Consider the following 17,548-nt stretch of genomic DNA (forward strand, 5'->3'; position numbering starts at 1 on the left):
CGTTTCGGATGTTGGAAATCATATTGGCAATCATGACCTTGCTCGCTGCGGCTCGAAACAGCTCCGTTGAGGTTTTCTTAAACCATGTTCTTAAATTCCGCAGCCATGATATTCTCCTTCTACCGGGTCCTCGCTTACCTTTGACTTTACCTTGCAATGTAGACTGCAGCAGGGAGTAACGGTGCTGATTTCTCATAACGTGTCCCAGATATTGCAATTTTATGCATTTGATCGTAAACACAATCTCTGGTTCCTTCTTCATTTTTTCTAGAACTTCGTTGTTCGTGATCCTTGCTGTCCATGATATTCTCTATCAGTCAATGCTCAGAAAACACAAATTGTCAACTTCACCAAAAAAACAGCACTACAAGGCCTAAAACCACCGGTGCTGGGAAGAACAGAGATTTCATTTGCCAAAGAAACAAAATACCTTGGGGTATATTTTGATCATAGGCTTACATGGAATACTCACATTCTAAAAACCACACAGAAAGCTACTATGTCCTTGGGCAGATGTAGAAGAATGTGAGGTAAGAATTGGGGACTTAACCCCAAAATGACTCTATGGTTATATACAAGGGTTATTAGACCCATGATAACCTATGGCTCGGTGACGTGGTGGACAAAGACGCAGCAAGTGGGAGCAATAAGGCTGCTAGGTAATACACAAAGGCTAGCATGCTTGTGTATTACGGGGGCCTTAAAAACAACTCCTACTGCATCGCTGGAAGTCCTGTTGAATCTACCACCACTTCATATCTTTATACAAGGCGAAGCCAGATCCGTGATGCACAGATTAATCCATAGTCAGCGACCTATAAGCCAGATGCATGGTACTGACAACAGAAAGCTAATCGAGGAGCTAAAAGCCGATATTGTGATGGGGAAACCTATCGATGCAACAGTTACGAGATATAGCTTTGACAATAAGTTCACAATTAAGATACCAGGCAAGGAAGACTGGAATAAAGGTGTACCCATACAAGCTGCTGCTACCTGGTACACGGATGGCTCAAAAACATCGGAGGGTGTGGGAGCCGGCATAGTAGGGACAAATCAAGGGATAGATTTCCCGGTAAGTCTATCTAAGGATGTGACAGTTTTCCAGGCGGAAATAACTGCAATCCATCACTGCGTGGAAGAAATAGAAAGGCAGGAAAGAACGTTCTGTTCAGTTGCCATCTTCACAGATAGTCAGGCAGCGCTTAAGGCACTCAATTCTGTAGAGGTCAATTCTAAGCTAGTATGGGATTGCGTGTGTGCCCTAAATAAACTAGGAGACCGTAACAAGGTTACGGTAGCCTGGGTACCGGGGCACGAGGGTCATAAGGGCAATGAAAAAGCAGATAAAATGGCCAAACAAGGCTCATCATTGCCATTCATTGGACCGGAACCCTTCTGCGGAGTTGCTAAATGAGTAACAAGAACGGCTACAAGGAAGTTGGTAGCTCGCAAATCTCTGAAATGGTGGAGGAATTCACCAGGACAAAGATAGGCGAAACAGTTCATTACACAACATTCGCCAAAATTTACGGCAGACCTAATAAGCAAAGACAGGAAAACAGTCAAGGTCATAGTAGGTCTTCTAACAGGGCACTGTAAGCTGAATAGGCACTTGAAGCTGATGGGATTACCAGGTGATGACCTGTGCAGATTCTGTCACCTCGAAGAAGAAACAGCAGAGCACATTTTATGTCAGTGTGACAGTCTGGCAAATGTGCGGTTCTGTGCATTAGGAGAAGAAAATCCACCGGCAAATAGCTACATGGAAGGTACAGTCTCGAAGCTACTAGACTTTATAAAAAGGGTCAGGCTAGAGAATGTTATCTAGGACTAGAGGACCACAATAGATCTGAAAAGGTCGCAGTGGAATAGGCCGAAAGGCCACCTCTCTTAATCTAATCTAATCTAAACCCATTCATTAAAAAGGCTATAGCAGGTGACCGATGTTGCTGTTTGTTATCAAAAAGTGCTATAATGATCCCGTGAAGCCTAGTAATAAAAAATTATTGAAAAAGATTAAAATAAGAAAATAATCTAGTTATTTGGTAATTTGCTAGGTAACGAAATGCACAACATTCCTCAAATAATTACTAAGAGTAAAATAGAAAGAAACCGAGGTACTGAAATAAAAAAATTGTCCTGGCTTAATATTAGAAACGACAGGACTATGTACATTTTAAAAAACTTATGCGTACAGCTGAAGACAGAAATGTTTGCCACCATCATCGCTAACCTCCAATAATGAAGGACTTTAAAGATAGCGGGAATAAATGAGCGAAATCCAATTTAACCTACGTAATATTTTTTCACCAAACCACCCTTAAGGGTAGCGATTCTGCTGGCTTACGATTAAAGTTAGCACAATTAAAAAAATATATTTATGATGTAGCATGGTGTTTTGCTAGATTTTAACGAATTTATTACCGCCTTAGCAATTTTTCACCCGTTATGGAAAGTCAATAATTCTATTAGATTAAAATTTGAGGTAAAAAATTCTTTTTTTTTTCAAATTCACTGTCCTCTCCTTATAACTGAAATAAAAAGAAAGTTTTGTTAAGTTTTTATTAACATTTAACCACTCTGATAGTTTTGTACCCCTAAACCAATCTTATTTGCAAACGTTCCTGCTAGCTTAATATTAATTAATATTAAATACGATAGTGTTCTGCTAAATTTTAACGAATTTATTACCATTCTAATAATTTTTCACCCCATAACTATCCCTTGTGGGAAGTCAATATTAAGCTATTAAGCGGAAACTCGAATATTAAGGTAGCTAATTCAAATAAAAAATTTGAAATACCACATGATTCTGCTCGATTTTTACTCATTTTTCGCCTCTCAACTATCCCGTGCCGTAGTAGCTTAGGTTAAAATGAAAAAGTCATTTTCAAATACCACAGTGTTCTAAAAAGCTTTGCAATTCATTTACCACCTTCACAATTGTTTACCTCTCTATGAGAAGCCACCAATTCTGGTTGAATTTTGAACTGACAAACAAAATTAAAAAAGGTATTTTTAATCATTTTTTTGTATTGTACTTTTACTTTAAACTTTCATATTTTTCATCTAACACACCGGGCGTAAATTCCACACTTTACGTTCTAATTTTGAGAGCGTAAAGTCGTACTTTTTCGTCCGGTATAAAAAAAAATGCACGTTTTCGCATCTCAAGAGTTGAAAATCAACTCTAAACGTGATCGTAGATGAATGCACTGATTTTTACTATTAAAAAATACTCAAAAACTATTACAATTCATTGCCAAAGATAAATAATATAGAAGAGGGCGGTATTAATCTAATATCTGATTATTACTGCAGCCTCCACTCCTTAATTGGCTCTGAGTCTATGCATGTACCTAATAAATACAAATGCTTTAATCGCTTACTTGGTAATTATTGTATGAAATATAACAATTCCATTGTATTTACTAAAACTCACTTGATTTCAGTTATTTTATATTCATAAAAGGGACTCACGATTAGATTTCGCTCAGCCATGTACTCATGACTCACGAGTCAATGTTTAAAACAGTTAAAATTTATATTGTTTAGAATAAAGTATGTTTGTATTTTCAATATTTAAACATTTAAAAAATAAATGTTAGTTAGCACATAGTAACATTTCAGAATGTTTTCAATTACGGTAGGTGCGAAAAAAATGACTTGTGACTTGATTAGCTAGCGTGAATGTGAAGCTTGTTGAATGTTTTCCATTAACTGTGGCTTAGAGGGTCAAAATGTATGAGGGTATATCAAATTCAGTAAAAACCTGGCAAGCAATTTATACTTTCAGTTATAAGTAGAGTACAGTACGATTGTAAAAAGTGATTTTTTATTACCTTAAATTTTAGCTAGCAGAATTATTGACTCCTCATAGAGGGTAGTTAAATGGTTAAAAATACTAGAATGATACTAAATTAGTACAAATCTAGCACAACACTGTAGTATCTCATATTTCCGAAAAGATTTGCTTTGTACTCAACTAGCATAAATGTGTAGGTGGTGGAATTTTTCCAGTTTCAGAGACCAGTTTCTTATTTTAGTTATAGAGTACAGTAAAATTATAAAAAAAACTTCTTCACTTTTAATTTAAACCTAGCAGAACTATTGCCTTCCCACAAGAGTTAGTTGAGGGATAAAAATACTGTGGTATATCATAATTTTTTTTTAATTCCGCTGGCTCGAATATTAAGCTAGCGCTCAAAGTTTAGTAAACAAACAGAACACTTTTATATTTTAGTTATAAGTAGAGGACAGTGAAATTGTAAATGATTTTTTCACCTTAAATATTAACCCAACAGAATTATTGACTTCTCATGAGGGGTAGTTGAGGGGTGAATGATTACTAGTGTGGTAATAAACTCGTAAGAAAGTAGCAGAGAACTGTGGAATATGATAAATATTTTTTTTAATTCTACTAATTTAAATATGAAGCTAACGGAATCACTCCTAGTAGGGATAGGTTTGGGGGTGAAAAATTATCAGGTTGGTAATAAATTAGTGGAAAATGGTTAAAAAATATGCCATAGATAGAAAGGTTTTTTTTTAATTATGCTAGCTTGAACCTTAAGCGGGCAGAATCGCTCCCATTACGGGTGGTTTAGTGGTGAAAAATTATTAGAGTGGTAATAAATTAGTGTTTCCCTCTAACTCAAGGGTCCTCAATAATGGAAACAGCACATAAGGAAAAAGAAAGAATTGGCTGAAAGAAAAACAAAATAATTTGTTAAATATTATAAATTCATATTCAAAACATATTTTGGAACAGTATTTTATACTTTTTTTTACAAATTTTACACCTGTGATTTTTAGACTATATGAACTAAAAAGTAAAATACCACAAGGAAAAAGCTTCACAACTGTGTTTAGAAGATATATTATGTGAGATGAATTGTTGTGTTTTTTTTAGCTAGTTCTGTTAAATGTTGATTCTTGTAACATTTTTATTTTTTACAAACCAGCAGAAAATCTAAAAGAAGCATCAATCAAAATATGTTAGAAAAATAATGTATATTCAATATGTAATTCAAAAATTTATATGAGAATTAAGCTACAGATTAAGAGATTACGAGATTCCGCTGAAGAGCTTAAAAGATTAAGCTACAAGCATATTTTGATCCCAAAACGCAATTTTTAATAGATTTCCAGAACTTACGCAAACAATAACTTCGACAAGAAGTTTGCCCGTCTTTTGGGATTCTCCGTTTTTAACTTAAACGCCACATCCATGATTACCAAAGAAATTGAAACAAACTCATTACACTATATATTATCACTATAGATTGGAAACTATCTAATACTCAGTTACGACTGTAGTGACACTACTCAAATGAATAAACTACATTTATGTAAATGATAAAAAGTTTAAACAAACACGACAGATAAAATGGTAAATTAATTAAATTATTTACAGTTTTTGATACTTAAATTAGACTAATATGAGCACGTACTTTTTAAATACACTGTTATAAACCAATGACGTGTTAATATTAAAATTATTTAAATATATATACTGTAAAATATATATACAGTGCGACAATGAAATTACAAAACCCAGTAAAACAAGGCATTTAAACGAAATTTTGACTAATAATATGTTTTATGGAAAGCCAGGAAAGTCAAGAATGTCATGGGAGATTTCAATGCTAAAATAGTTAACTGAAAAGAAGGCAACATATTGGTCCCTATGGATTAGGAGAGAGAAATCAACGAAGAGAAACAATGAGTATCTGGACAGTTGAACATGACTTAATCGTGCTAAACGCATTTTACAAACTACCGCCTAGACGCCTGTATACGTGGAAATCACCCAGAGACAACGGAGAAGATGTTATTATAAGAAACCAAACAGACTATATACTTGTTAACAATAGATATCGAAATAGTTTCAACAGTGTTAAAACCTTCCCAGGCGCTGATATTTAATCTGAAAACAATCCTTTAGTAGGCGTGTATACAACCAAGTTAAAGAAAACACGCGGAAAAAGTTAAAAAACATAACATGAGAAAACTGCAATGTAGTGAAGTAGAAGAAATAGTCAGCAAAACAATAAATAGAAAATTTAAATAAATCTATAATACAACGGAAAGCACCGAAGAGATGCTAGAATGCCTTAATAAAGCAATAGACGACATTAAAGACAATTTTATGAAGAACGAAGAAGGTAAGAATAAGACATGGATAACGACAGATATTTTGCAGCTGATGGAAGAAAAAAGGAAAAACAAGAACAATAACTTTATGTAAAATACATTACAACGAGAATAAAGAGAAAGCTCAGAGGCGCCAAACAGAAAGAACTGGAGAAAAAATCCCAAGAAATCGAAATTCTACGACAACGAAGTAAATACGACGACTTCAACGTGCAAAAAAGGTAAGAGAAATTACAGGAAAATGTAAAACTTACTTGTTAACGACAACGAAGAGGTAGTCGTGGACAAAAAGAGTATTGATAATACCTGGAAATTTACATACGAAATTTATTTTTTAATGAGAGGGAGAACCAGCACCCAATACCTACGGAAACAGGACCACCTATATTAGTGGCAGAAATAAGAGCAGCCATAATATCACTAAAGAAACTCTAGGACCAGACGGAGTACAGTCTGAATTTATTAAACTTCTTGATGATGAATCTTTAAGAATACTATGTAAAATCTTCAATAATATCTATGACATAGGCAATATTTCAAAAGATTGGCTAGTATTAGAATTTATTTCGTTACCAAAGAAACGGGAAGCGAAAAATTGCGGAGAATATAGGCTAATAAGTCTAATGAGCCATACCTACACTAAAACTTTTTCTTAAAATTATACATCGTAGAATATACAAACTATGCGAAGTGAAAATAAAAGACACACAGTTTGGATTAATGAAAGGCATAGCTACGAGAGATGCACTGTTTATTCTACAGGTATTATTCCAAGAGATATGACTTGCGATATCTACACCTGGTTTGTTGACTGCCAAAAAGCATTTGACACGTCCAATTTCGGCAATGAACCAACGAAAGCGATCAGATTTTGCGAGGCGTTAGACATGGACTTATACTTTCACCTACATTATTCAACCTATATTTAGAGGAAATATTTAGTGAAGACTTGGAAAATTGCGAACATGGAATCCTTTTAAATAATGAACGCCTAAAAAACATCCACTCTGCAAATGACACCGTTATTTTTGCAGACAGTTTAAGCAACTAATAAAGAAAGTAAATAATGTAAGTGAAGAATTTGGACTACAAGTAAACATATCAAAAACTGAATTTATGGTCATCAACAAAAATAAAATTAGAGATATCCAACTGCTTATCAAAAATGGACCGACTAAAACAGTTTACCTATTTTGGAACAATAGTAGAGGAACAATGGGATCACTCACAAGAAGTAAAATGTAGAATAGAGAAGGCTCGGAGTGCATTCAACAATATGGCCAAACTCTTTAAAAGACACACACAACCTTAATCTGGAGATTAAAGTGAGGCTCGTACGATGTTGAGCTGGACACTTATTAAAGCGATGGAGAAAAAACTTGAAGCCTTCGAGATGTGGCTATACAGAAGAATCCTAAGGATATCATGGACGGACAAGATAACCAACGGGACTGTACTACGAATAATGGGATAAGAAGCAGAAGTGATGTATACGATTAAAAGAAGAAAGTTAGAATATCTCGGACACATAATGAGAAACGGCACTAAATATAGATTACTGAAAATAATCCTTCAAAGCAAAGTAGTCGGAAAGCAAGGAATTGGGAAAAGAAAAATATCATGGTTAAAAGACCTGAGGAAATGGTTTTCCACAACAACAACTAATCTATTTAAAGCATCAGTTAATAAAATAATTATAGCCAGAATAATTGCCAATATTCGAAACGAATAAACACCAAAAGAAGAAGATGGAAAGTCAATACCGATAACAGTTTTATTCCAATCGGTTGTAGGGTTTCACTTCTAAATTTGTTTTAGATATATCTTCTTTCGGAAGCCGTCTGTTATAAGCTAGTCTTACCGCTGCCAATTGACTTTCAGAATTATGAATCCTGTAGTAGTATAATCTTGTACAGCTCTAGAGGATCTCCTTTATCCATATGTCCTGCCTAAGCCTCTCAGTCTAAGTCTACCCCAGGTCCTCTCCTACTCCTTCTAGGAATACGCAAATTGGCAATTCCTCGTAGGAGTGATTCAATTTCGACAATAAACCTGACCAAATTATCTTAACCCATGCTCTTTCATTTTGACAAAAATTGGTGCCACCCCTAGAATTTTTCTAATACACTCATTTTTAATTTTATCCTTTTTTGTCACTCCAGTCATCTATCTAAACATTCTCATTTCCGCCACATGCACTCGTTGTTCCTCTTTTTTTAATGTCTGCAACAATCAGTCCGTATACCATAGCTAGTATTATAACTGTTTTATAGAATTTTCCGTTAAGCTTTATTGAATTTTTTTTTTGTAACACAACACACCACTTGCCTCTTTCTACTATATCCATTCAACCTTAATACTACCGTATGCATTTTCATCTATTAATAATAATAATAGGAATGCTTATTCGGGAAACTTACATTGTAATATATATTACAAGACAAACAAGCATACAAACTACTTAATAAACTTCCTCGTTTATTATTTTTATCACTATTGCTGTTATTGTCTCCGTTAACTCATCGGGTTGTCTGTTTTGTACAGTTTTAGAGGAAAGATACCCTATTTTATATTTTTGAAGTCCCGTGGTATCTAAAAAGTTTTGGGGCCTGCGATCTAATATACCGTGCAATAAGATATGGTTGGTTCTTCGAAATTCTTTGCTATAGAATTACAGCTTATGTCTCCATGAAACAACTCATTGTATGCAGGAATCACTTCATATTCAGTAAGGAAGCTGAGCTGATTCTTACTTGTTTACCGCAGTTTTCAGCTCTATTAGCACATGTTCGACCAATATAAATTTTGCGGCCTTCTTGACCAGGTACACGTTTCTAGTAAGAGCTATTTTGTGTTTGGATTCAGGGTTTTTTTTAGTCGCAGATGGTGTCTTTTAGCAATCTCATGGAAGTGGGACCTCTGAACCGAAGTATTTTGTAGCTTAAATTCTGCTTACAAGTTCTTCAGATTTTTGATTGCTTTGTATATTTTGGTGAGTTAAAACCCTTACCAGTTAATACTGTTTCGTTATGCCAGTCTATAGCATTTTTCTTGATATTCTCACATCAGCCTAGAGTTCACCTTAGGAACACTTATGGTTGCTTGACTATCTATGCATATATTGATCCGTTTCAGATGAGTTCAGTTCAGTTAAGATATTGTAAATCTATAGAATGATGTATTCCGAAAACGTTCTGTCTAACACAGCCCGTTTGGGTTTTTAAATATATACCTTTTACAAAGGATTTTAATTAATTTTTTAATATATGGTATACAGCCAAATACAGGAACGTAGATTCCTTGTGGATTGTAAATCTCTTCTTCGAATACAGAGATATAGTTTATCGGTGGAATAGAAATGTTTATATTAAATATTTTTACACCAGACCCTTCTGCAGTTTTAGACTCGTTTGTATACCAAGCATAACTCTCAATATTATGCAACTCAGCAATATTGGCAATATCGTTTTAAAGTCGTCTACTTTAAAATGTATAATATGTCTGAATTGTCGATTTGAATGAGTCAGATAAAATTAAATTATTAGAACAATTTTTCACCAATTAATGAAAAACAAAATGTGTTTAATTTATTAATGTTTTGTATATTGAGAACGATTGCCGAAGTGGAAATTGAAACGTTAATAAACTTATTTTAAATTTAAATTGTGGCGTGTTTCCAGTAAAAATGGTAATTGAAAACAAAAACATTTTGAAAAGAAAGTTATTTTTAACATAATCTTTCACCTGTATACACTTTTCCCAACGACGTTGAGTAAGTTCGAGAGCCTTTTCATAATATGTCTTGATCCTCAAAAAACACGGTTAAAACATCTTTGACCACTAAGCGAACAAATCCGAAGGGACTAAATTTTGGGAATAGGGTTCATGAGGTAGCAATTTAAACTTTAATTAATGAGTTTTGGCCATTGTAATAACGGATCTGTGAGTTGGCACATTATCTTTAATTATTTCATTATCTGAAACAACACTTTCTTTTTAGCCAAATGCGGCTGTTTTTGCTTGATTTCATCGCTAAAACGTTGCAATAGGTTCCTATAATACTCGTCGTTAATAGTTTTTCTTTTTTTAAGATAGTGAAAATTATTTGTGTATCGGATTCGATACGAAGTAAAAACCGGGACCGTTTCCAGTCTTCGCTTCGCATCGGAACTCTCTTCGCTTTGTTTGGAGCCAATCCCCCTTTTGATTTAATTGTTTTCATTCAACGTTTTATTCATGGTTATGAAACGGCATAAACCTTCTACTTTGTTGCTGTAAAACTGTGCTAAATACTCAATTAAAACATCTTCACAACACTTCTTTTCGCGGCACCCATCCTGCACATATCTTTCTCATGTCCAAATTTTCAATTAATAATATGTGATGTGCCACACTTTTTTAAAAGTCTGCTAGCTCGCACAATTTCAGTCGACGGTATCCAGTAGAATATGATTGCGTACTGCTTGTGTACTTTTTAATAGAGTGATATTTGTCAAATAAGTATCGTTATCGTAAATTTAGGCCGGGAACTTCTGAGACTACCCAGATATAAGAAAAAAAGTAATACAGTAGGCTGTACTGCAGACTAGCGCGAAGCTTTATACTACGTTTTCTGTATTTTTAAGTTTTACTGCTTAACTTATTCTTCTTTTTTTGGCATCATAACCCTGAATGGGTCTTTACCTGTCTGGCTATGTCCTTCCATTCAAATCTCTCTTGGGCCCTTCTTCTCCATCGTCTTATATTCATGGTTTTCAGGTCATCTTCCACGTCATCCAACCATCTCGTCCTGGGACTTCCTTTTTTCCGCTTTCCTACCGGCTTCCACTGTAACAACTTCTTTGTCGTTTTCGTGACTTCTTGTCGCTGAACATTTCTCAGCCATGACAGTTTTTGACTTTTCACAAATCTTACAACGTCATACCCTTCATTTAGTTCATTAACCTCGTCGTTCCTCGTGTTAGCTACTACGGGTCTAATCAAAGTTCTGTAGATAGTCTTTTTGGTTCTTTTGTCTAATAATGTCGATGTCATTAATCTTTGATTAGCATAGTATGTACAATTTCCACTGGATTAATTTCGCTACTTACGGAATTCTTCTGATTGATTTCTGTGCCTGGATATGTGAAGGCATCCACACGTTCAATAGTATAGTTGTCTATGGCTATATTATTTTCATTCTCAGGTGTACTTTTGATGGTCATGTACTTAGTTTTTATATCGTTTATGTTAAGCCCTTTTTTTGTGCTTCAGGATCAATTTCCTTAAACGTTTCCATTAGTCGTGTCTTGCTTCTTCAAATAATGGCGACATCTTCTGCATATGCAGTAATTTGTACTGTTTTAGTGTTTATATGACCGGTTACATTGGTTTTCCTGATGACTGCTTCAATAACTAGATTGAACAGCATGGTTGAAAGTGCGTCTCCCTGTCTCACCCCCATGTTGATGTCAAACAGGGAGACAGTTCTCCATCTACTCTAACTCCGGTTTTTGAACGATGAAACGTCATTTTTATGAGGCTCATATATTTTGTGGTATACCTAGATTTCGGATGTCTTCCAGCATTTTGTCTCTTTTCATACTATCTAAAGGATGTTTGAAGTCTATATATATATATATATATATATATATATATATATATATATATATATATATATATATATATATATCTTCTTCTTCCTATGCCGTCCCCATTAACGGAGGTTGGCGACCACATTTTTAAAGGCTTCTCTATCTTTTGCAACGTGGAATAATTCGTCTACAGTCATGTTTGTCCAGTCTCGAATATTTCGCAGCCATGACTTCCTCTTTCTACCTATTCCCTTTTTGCCATCGACTCTACCCTGCATGATGACCTGCAGAAGACTATATTTATTATTTCTTAGTATGTGTCCAAGGTATGCAGTCTTGCGTACTTTTATCGTTCTCAACAATTTTTTGTCTCGACCCATTCCTCTCAGCACTTCCTCATTGGTGACCCTGGCAGTCCATGGGATTCTCAACATTCTCCGGTATATCCAAAGTTCAAAGGCTTCAATCTTTTTAACTATTTGCGCTTTTAGTGTCCATGTTTCTACCCCGTACAATAGTTGCGACCAGACGTAACATTCAACAAACCTCAGTCTCAGCGCAATATTCAGATTTTTGTCACAGAACCATTGTTTGAATTTTAAGAACGCTGCCCTTGCCATTTCTATTCGTACCCGGATCTCTTGGTCTGGATCTAATTCTGTGTTGATGTAAGCTCCCAGATATTTATATTTTGTCACTCTCTCTATTTGCTGTCCACCAAGAGTTAGTTGTTCATTATTTATTGGACTCCTTGATACTATCATAAATTTGGTCTTATCTGTGTTGATGTCAAGTCCCATTTGAATGCATTCACTATTTATTGCATCTAGTAAAGTTTGTAGATCTTCTATACTCTCAGCCATAATTACCGTGTCATCTGCAAATCTCATGGTGTTTATGATTTCTCCACCAATTCTTATTCCCTCTTTTCTTTCCCATAACGCTTTTCTGAATATGACCTGTGAGTACACGTTGAAAAGCGTCGGAGACAAGACGCATCCTTGCCTAACCCCTCTCGCAATCGGTATATTATTTGTTTCTATATCGTTCACCTTTACTACTGCTTTCTGGTTCCAGTATATAGCCTTAATAAACTCAATGTCTTTTTTGTCTAAATTGATGTTTTTTAATTCATTTATTAACTTCATATGCTGCACTCGGTCAAAGGCCTTCCTAAAGTCTATGAAGCATACATATGCACTCTTGTTATATTCCCGACATTTCTGCAAGAGTACCGTCAACGCAAATAATGCCTCTCTTGTACCCATGCCTCCTCTGAAGCCAAACTGAGTTTCATCTATCTGCTCCTCACATTTCTTATAAATTCGGTTTTGAACAATTTTCAAGAGAATCTTTAAAGGGTGGCACATTAGGCTTATCAATCTATAGTCATTACATGATTTGGGATTGTTGTTTTTTGGTAGAGGTAAAAATATCGATTTTTAAAATATATATATATATATATATATATATATATATATATATATATATATATATATATATATATGTATATATTATATAGTGCTATGTCGTATTCATAAGCTTTCTCTTGTATTTTAGAAGTTTATTTATTATGGATTATTAATGATAGCGCACTAATTAAAAAATTTGATTTTTGAGATACGTTTTTTATTATAGTAAATACCACTCTCATTAAGTAAATTGACCTAATAACTTATGGGTTACTACTTGACCTAATGCCAATTAATTTAATAATAAGCAGCATTTTTATTGCGCTTCTACTACTTTATTACGTTATTAAATGCAAGAGACAATTTTTGACAAATGAAATCAAAAGTTACGACTTATGTTTTCTTTCAGTATATAAAATTTAATTTCATATAGTAAAATTTCTTCTTTTTCTTAGGGTGCCTGTCTGTTCCGAACGTTGGCGATCATTCGGCTCTGATGACTTTGTTGGTTGCTTTACGAAATAGCTGTGTTGAGGTCTTTCTATATCATGCTCTTAGGTTAGCAAGCCAGGATATTCTTCTTCGTCCTGGGGCCCTTTTTCCTTCAATTTTACCTTGCAAAATGCATTGAAGTAAGAATAGTAAAATTTAACTCTTGAATAATCGAGTACATGCAAATAACATGAACAGTCGGGTGGGGTCTGTGAGGCCCAGGTTTTATTTTACACAATACATTAGAAAATATTAAAATAAAACTATTTGATATGTACAATAGGGTGCCCCGAAAAATCGCTTTTTGTTTTTTTTTTAATACAATACCTCTTAAAATTGGGGTAATTGCTCGTAAATTATCACAATAATTTAAAAATATATATAACAATATATCTTTAGGGTTCTACCGAACTTTAAAGTTTTGAAAAATTGTCATTTTTATGGTAATATTTCACTATACTTAATTTCGCACCCTGAACTAAATATAAAACATTATTTAATGCAAGACCTCTTAAAATTTATGTAATTGCTAATAGATTGTAAGAGTATTTTTAAAAATAAAAGAAAAATATATCTTAAGGGTTCTACCGATCTTCAAAATTTTAAAAAATTGTCATTTTTTGATATTTTTTCGGCTCCTAAACTAAAATAGAGATTGTACTGTAATATTGTACAATACCGCGTCGTATTATAGGTTCCGTTAGAGTTTAGATAATTCTGTGAACTTTGGTTACATCAAATCTGCTTTGATGGTAGGAGAAAGATGAGTAGAAGGAGAAGGTGGCTCGGGGTGGTCGACACGTCGTTTGACGTTCAACATCATTACAGTTGCGTTTATTCTATTGTCAAAAGCTGATTTTATGAGTTTTAAATCATGAGTTCTAGGCGTAGTGAGACTACTTGTTCTATAATGGAACCTTACAAAGAACTTGACGATCGGCAGATACCAACTATAAGAGATGTTATTAAATGTATTTTGTTTGTGACGAACGATCTAAAATTAAAGTATAATGGAAAGGATTCATCCAATTCAGAAATATATGCCATTGTTTCTAAAGAAGTTATTAATATTTGAACAAAAACTTCGATTCTAATCGTAACTAAGGAACGGATTATTCTGTTACTAAAATATTATTTTGAAAACTACCTCAGTTTGAAAAGACACCCCAAAAGCAAATGAAATAACAGTTTTGAAAATAGAGTGAAAAAGTTCTCATCAATGATAGAGACTTTCTGTTGGATCAAAGAAATGACAGGAAAATGGTTATAGGCGGCGTTGATAAGAAAGCAACTGCCAGATTCATGAAACAACAGCAGAGAAAAATAGAAGAATCAATGAGGGCAACAAAAAAGTTGTATGCTTGTAGCATAATACTGGGGTGTGTAGGAGGAGAGAGGTATAAGAAGAGTGGTCTATATATATATATATATATATATATATATATATATATATATATATATATATATATACATATATATATGGAATAAAATTGATAGAAGTAAAATAGATAACAATTAGGTAAAGAAGTATGAAAAAAAATATTGAACGGAATGTGGCTAGGCTAGCAATGTAGGCAAGAGAATGACCACTAGAAACTCAAGGATGGATACGGCCAATTTGCATGCCTTTTAAAGACAGTAAATCAGGAAAATATCTATGATGGATAGGAAAGAAGATAAGAAAAATGAATAGATATAATGAAAATTAACAAAGAAAACAAATTGAGGGCGCCAGAAGAGGGATAATACTCTAAAAAGAGTAACAGTCACTCTTCCAGGTATCGTATACTGCTAATATTAATTAAAGTTGACCTAATAAACAAAAATGCTGTAAATGTAAAAAGGTAAGGAAATATTAATAAAAAATTATATGCAAAACAAATTCAAGTTTATTAAATATAACTTCTTAGATTTTGACAATCTCTAAGTTACCAAAAAGTATATGAAAATTTCACAATATAATATTTTAAAAAAAGAGTGTTGAAAACAACTATAATAAAAAGTTGAAAACTAGACAGAATAACTCTGATATAGAGTGTACAACCTACATCTAGGTTAAAAAAACAACCTTAAACAAAATAATGCTAACGTTCGAAGAACGTATAGCCAAGTAAATATATCATACTAACCTACAATATGACCAACAATATTGTTAAACACCTCTAAATTCAAATATAATAAATAAGTAATATATATAAATGGGAACAAGCCAAATTAAACAATTGAAACGGTATATTATCCTGAAGGGATAATAACCGGAGTTAATAACGCAAGATGAAATATAAAAAATTAGTTAAGTAGACAAATAATGAAATAATTAAAGTTAATAATGAAATAATTAAAGTTAATAAAGAAATAAATGGTTAATACAAAAAACAATGGAAGATAATCTCTGGGTAGAATTTGAGCTCAAACTTACCGATACCTTACACCAAGGGGAGTTATATTAATTAATATATATATATATATATATATATATATATATATATATATATATATATATATGTTATAAAAAAACTATAACTAGTGAAACAAGATATATATATAGTTCTGAATCAAAAACCAACTGTCCTCCTAGGTGAAACAGTTGTCTGGAAGGATACTCCCGAATGGCTTCGGTGTCCCAGCGAAGTCCTCCTTGAGGTCCGAAATTAGCACGGAGCTGGTGCTAATTGGCTCAGTTCCGATGATGACTGTCCTGCCCTATCTCTAGGTGCAGGCTGGAGAAAAAATGAGGGTGGAGTAGACAATACTCCCTGGCTTGTCCCAAATGACCCTGATTCTAATAGAGTTGAAGTGGTACTCTCCCTCGGATGTTCTGAGGGAAATTTATAATTCCATGGTAGGTGGCTGAAAACAATTCCCCGTTACTTCCAATCTCAATATTGATAAAAAGAAATCAAAGAAGAAGTGAGGAAAGTTTCTTTCAGCATAAGAAACCGGAGCAAAAAGATAATTATGGTAGATAAAAAAAACCATCCAATCGGATGTAGCGTGACCTTGCTTCACATAGAGTAAAAATATAATGGCCTTGGACAAAATACTATATTAAAATATGAAATAATGAATCTGAATAATAGGATATAGATAAAATACTCTAATGTTTATAATATAAAAAATTATTATTTACCAGATAGCTAATCAATTCCGTGCTAGAAATCTCACTTCACCTCCCGAGTTTGCGAAAACACCGTCAATTAAATCGTTATGGTATACTTAGAATATTTAACTTCTTGAAGTGAAGGAAATTCTATGCATTAATTGGATTTTCTTTCGCTAACTGCCACTTGTACCACTTCAAACTCTAGATCAGAAGTGAATTTTAATTCACAGTTAATTAACCAAGAAGAGCCAATTTCCACCTCCCTTAATCTCCTGTCATCTCTTTTGGTTCGCAATGGTACCAAATTAGAACAGAGTGACAACTTAAATTATTAACAATACACACTTAATGGGCAAATGAACACTTAAAGTTAGGCAACCCATACTACATCTCTGAAATTATTTTCATATAAATTGTTTATTATTTAAATACAAATTGTAATAAAAGTAACGACTGTTACATTCCCCTACTAGTCGGGAAAAAAAAAATTTTAGTCAAAATTTTTTTTCATAAAATTAAAGTATCAATAACTAAGTGTACTGGCCTAACATTCCACGTTGATCTGCAAGTTTACACAAAAAAATAACCACGAACTAAAGATCACGGGAAAAAAAAGAATGGTCATGGCGCCAAACACCACAAACTCAGATGACTCAAAGTCGAATCCAAATCTCAATCGACAATATGCTTAAAAGCCAAATATTAACTAAATATACCAACTAAATTCTTGCTGACAAATAAATGTCGAATTGGGCACTAAATCCAAAATTGAACTATCCATGGACATCAGCTCTATAAGACTAAGTATA

At 33.7% G+C, this 17,548-nt stretch overlaps 1 protein-coding gene across 1 annotated transcript in view; it reads right to left on the reverse strand.

The window, feature by feature from the left end:
• The window catches only part of LOC140445517 (ATP-binding cassette sub-family C member 4-like), a 137,379-nt gene extending 132,026 nt beyond the window's left edge, over positions 1–5,353 (reverse strand). The window contains exon 1 of the mRNA XM_072537597.1: positions 5,162–5,353. Coding sequence (XP_072393698.1) covers positions 5,162–5,235 — 74 coding nt within the window. The 5' untranslated portion in view covers positions 5,236–5,353. The remainder of the gene's footprint in view (positions 1–5,161) is intronic.
• Between the last annotated feature and the right edge of the window lie 12,195 nt (positions 5,354–17,548).

This window comes from Diabrotica undecimpunctata, chromosome 7 (genome assembly GCF_040954645.1).
Source record: "Diabrotica undecimpunctata isolate CICGRU chromosome 7, icDiaUnde3, whole genome shotgun sequence".
Lineage (NCBI taxonomy): Eukaryota > Metazoa > Arthropoda > Insecta > Coleoptera > Chrysomelidae > Diabrotica > Diabrotica undecimpunctata.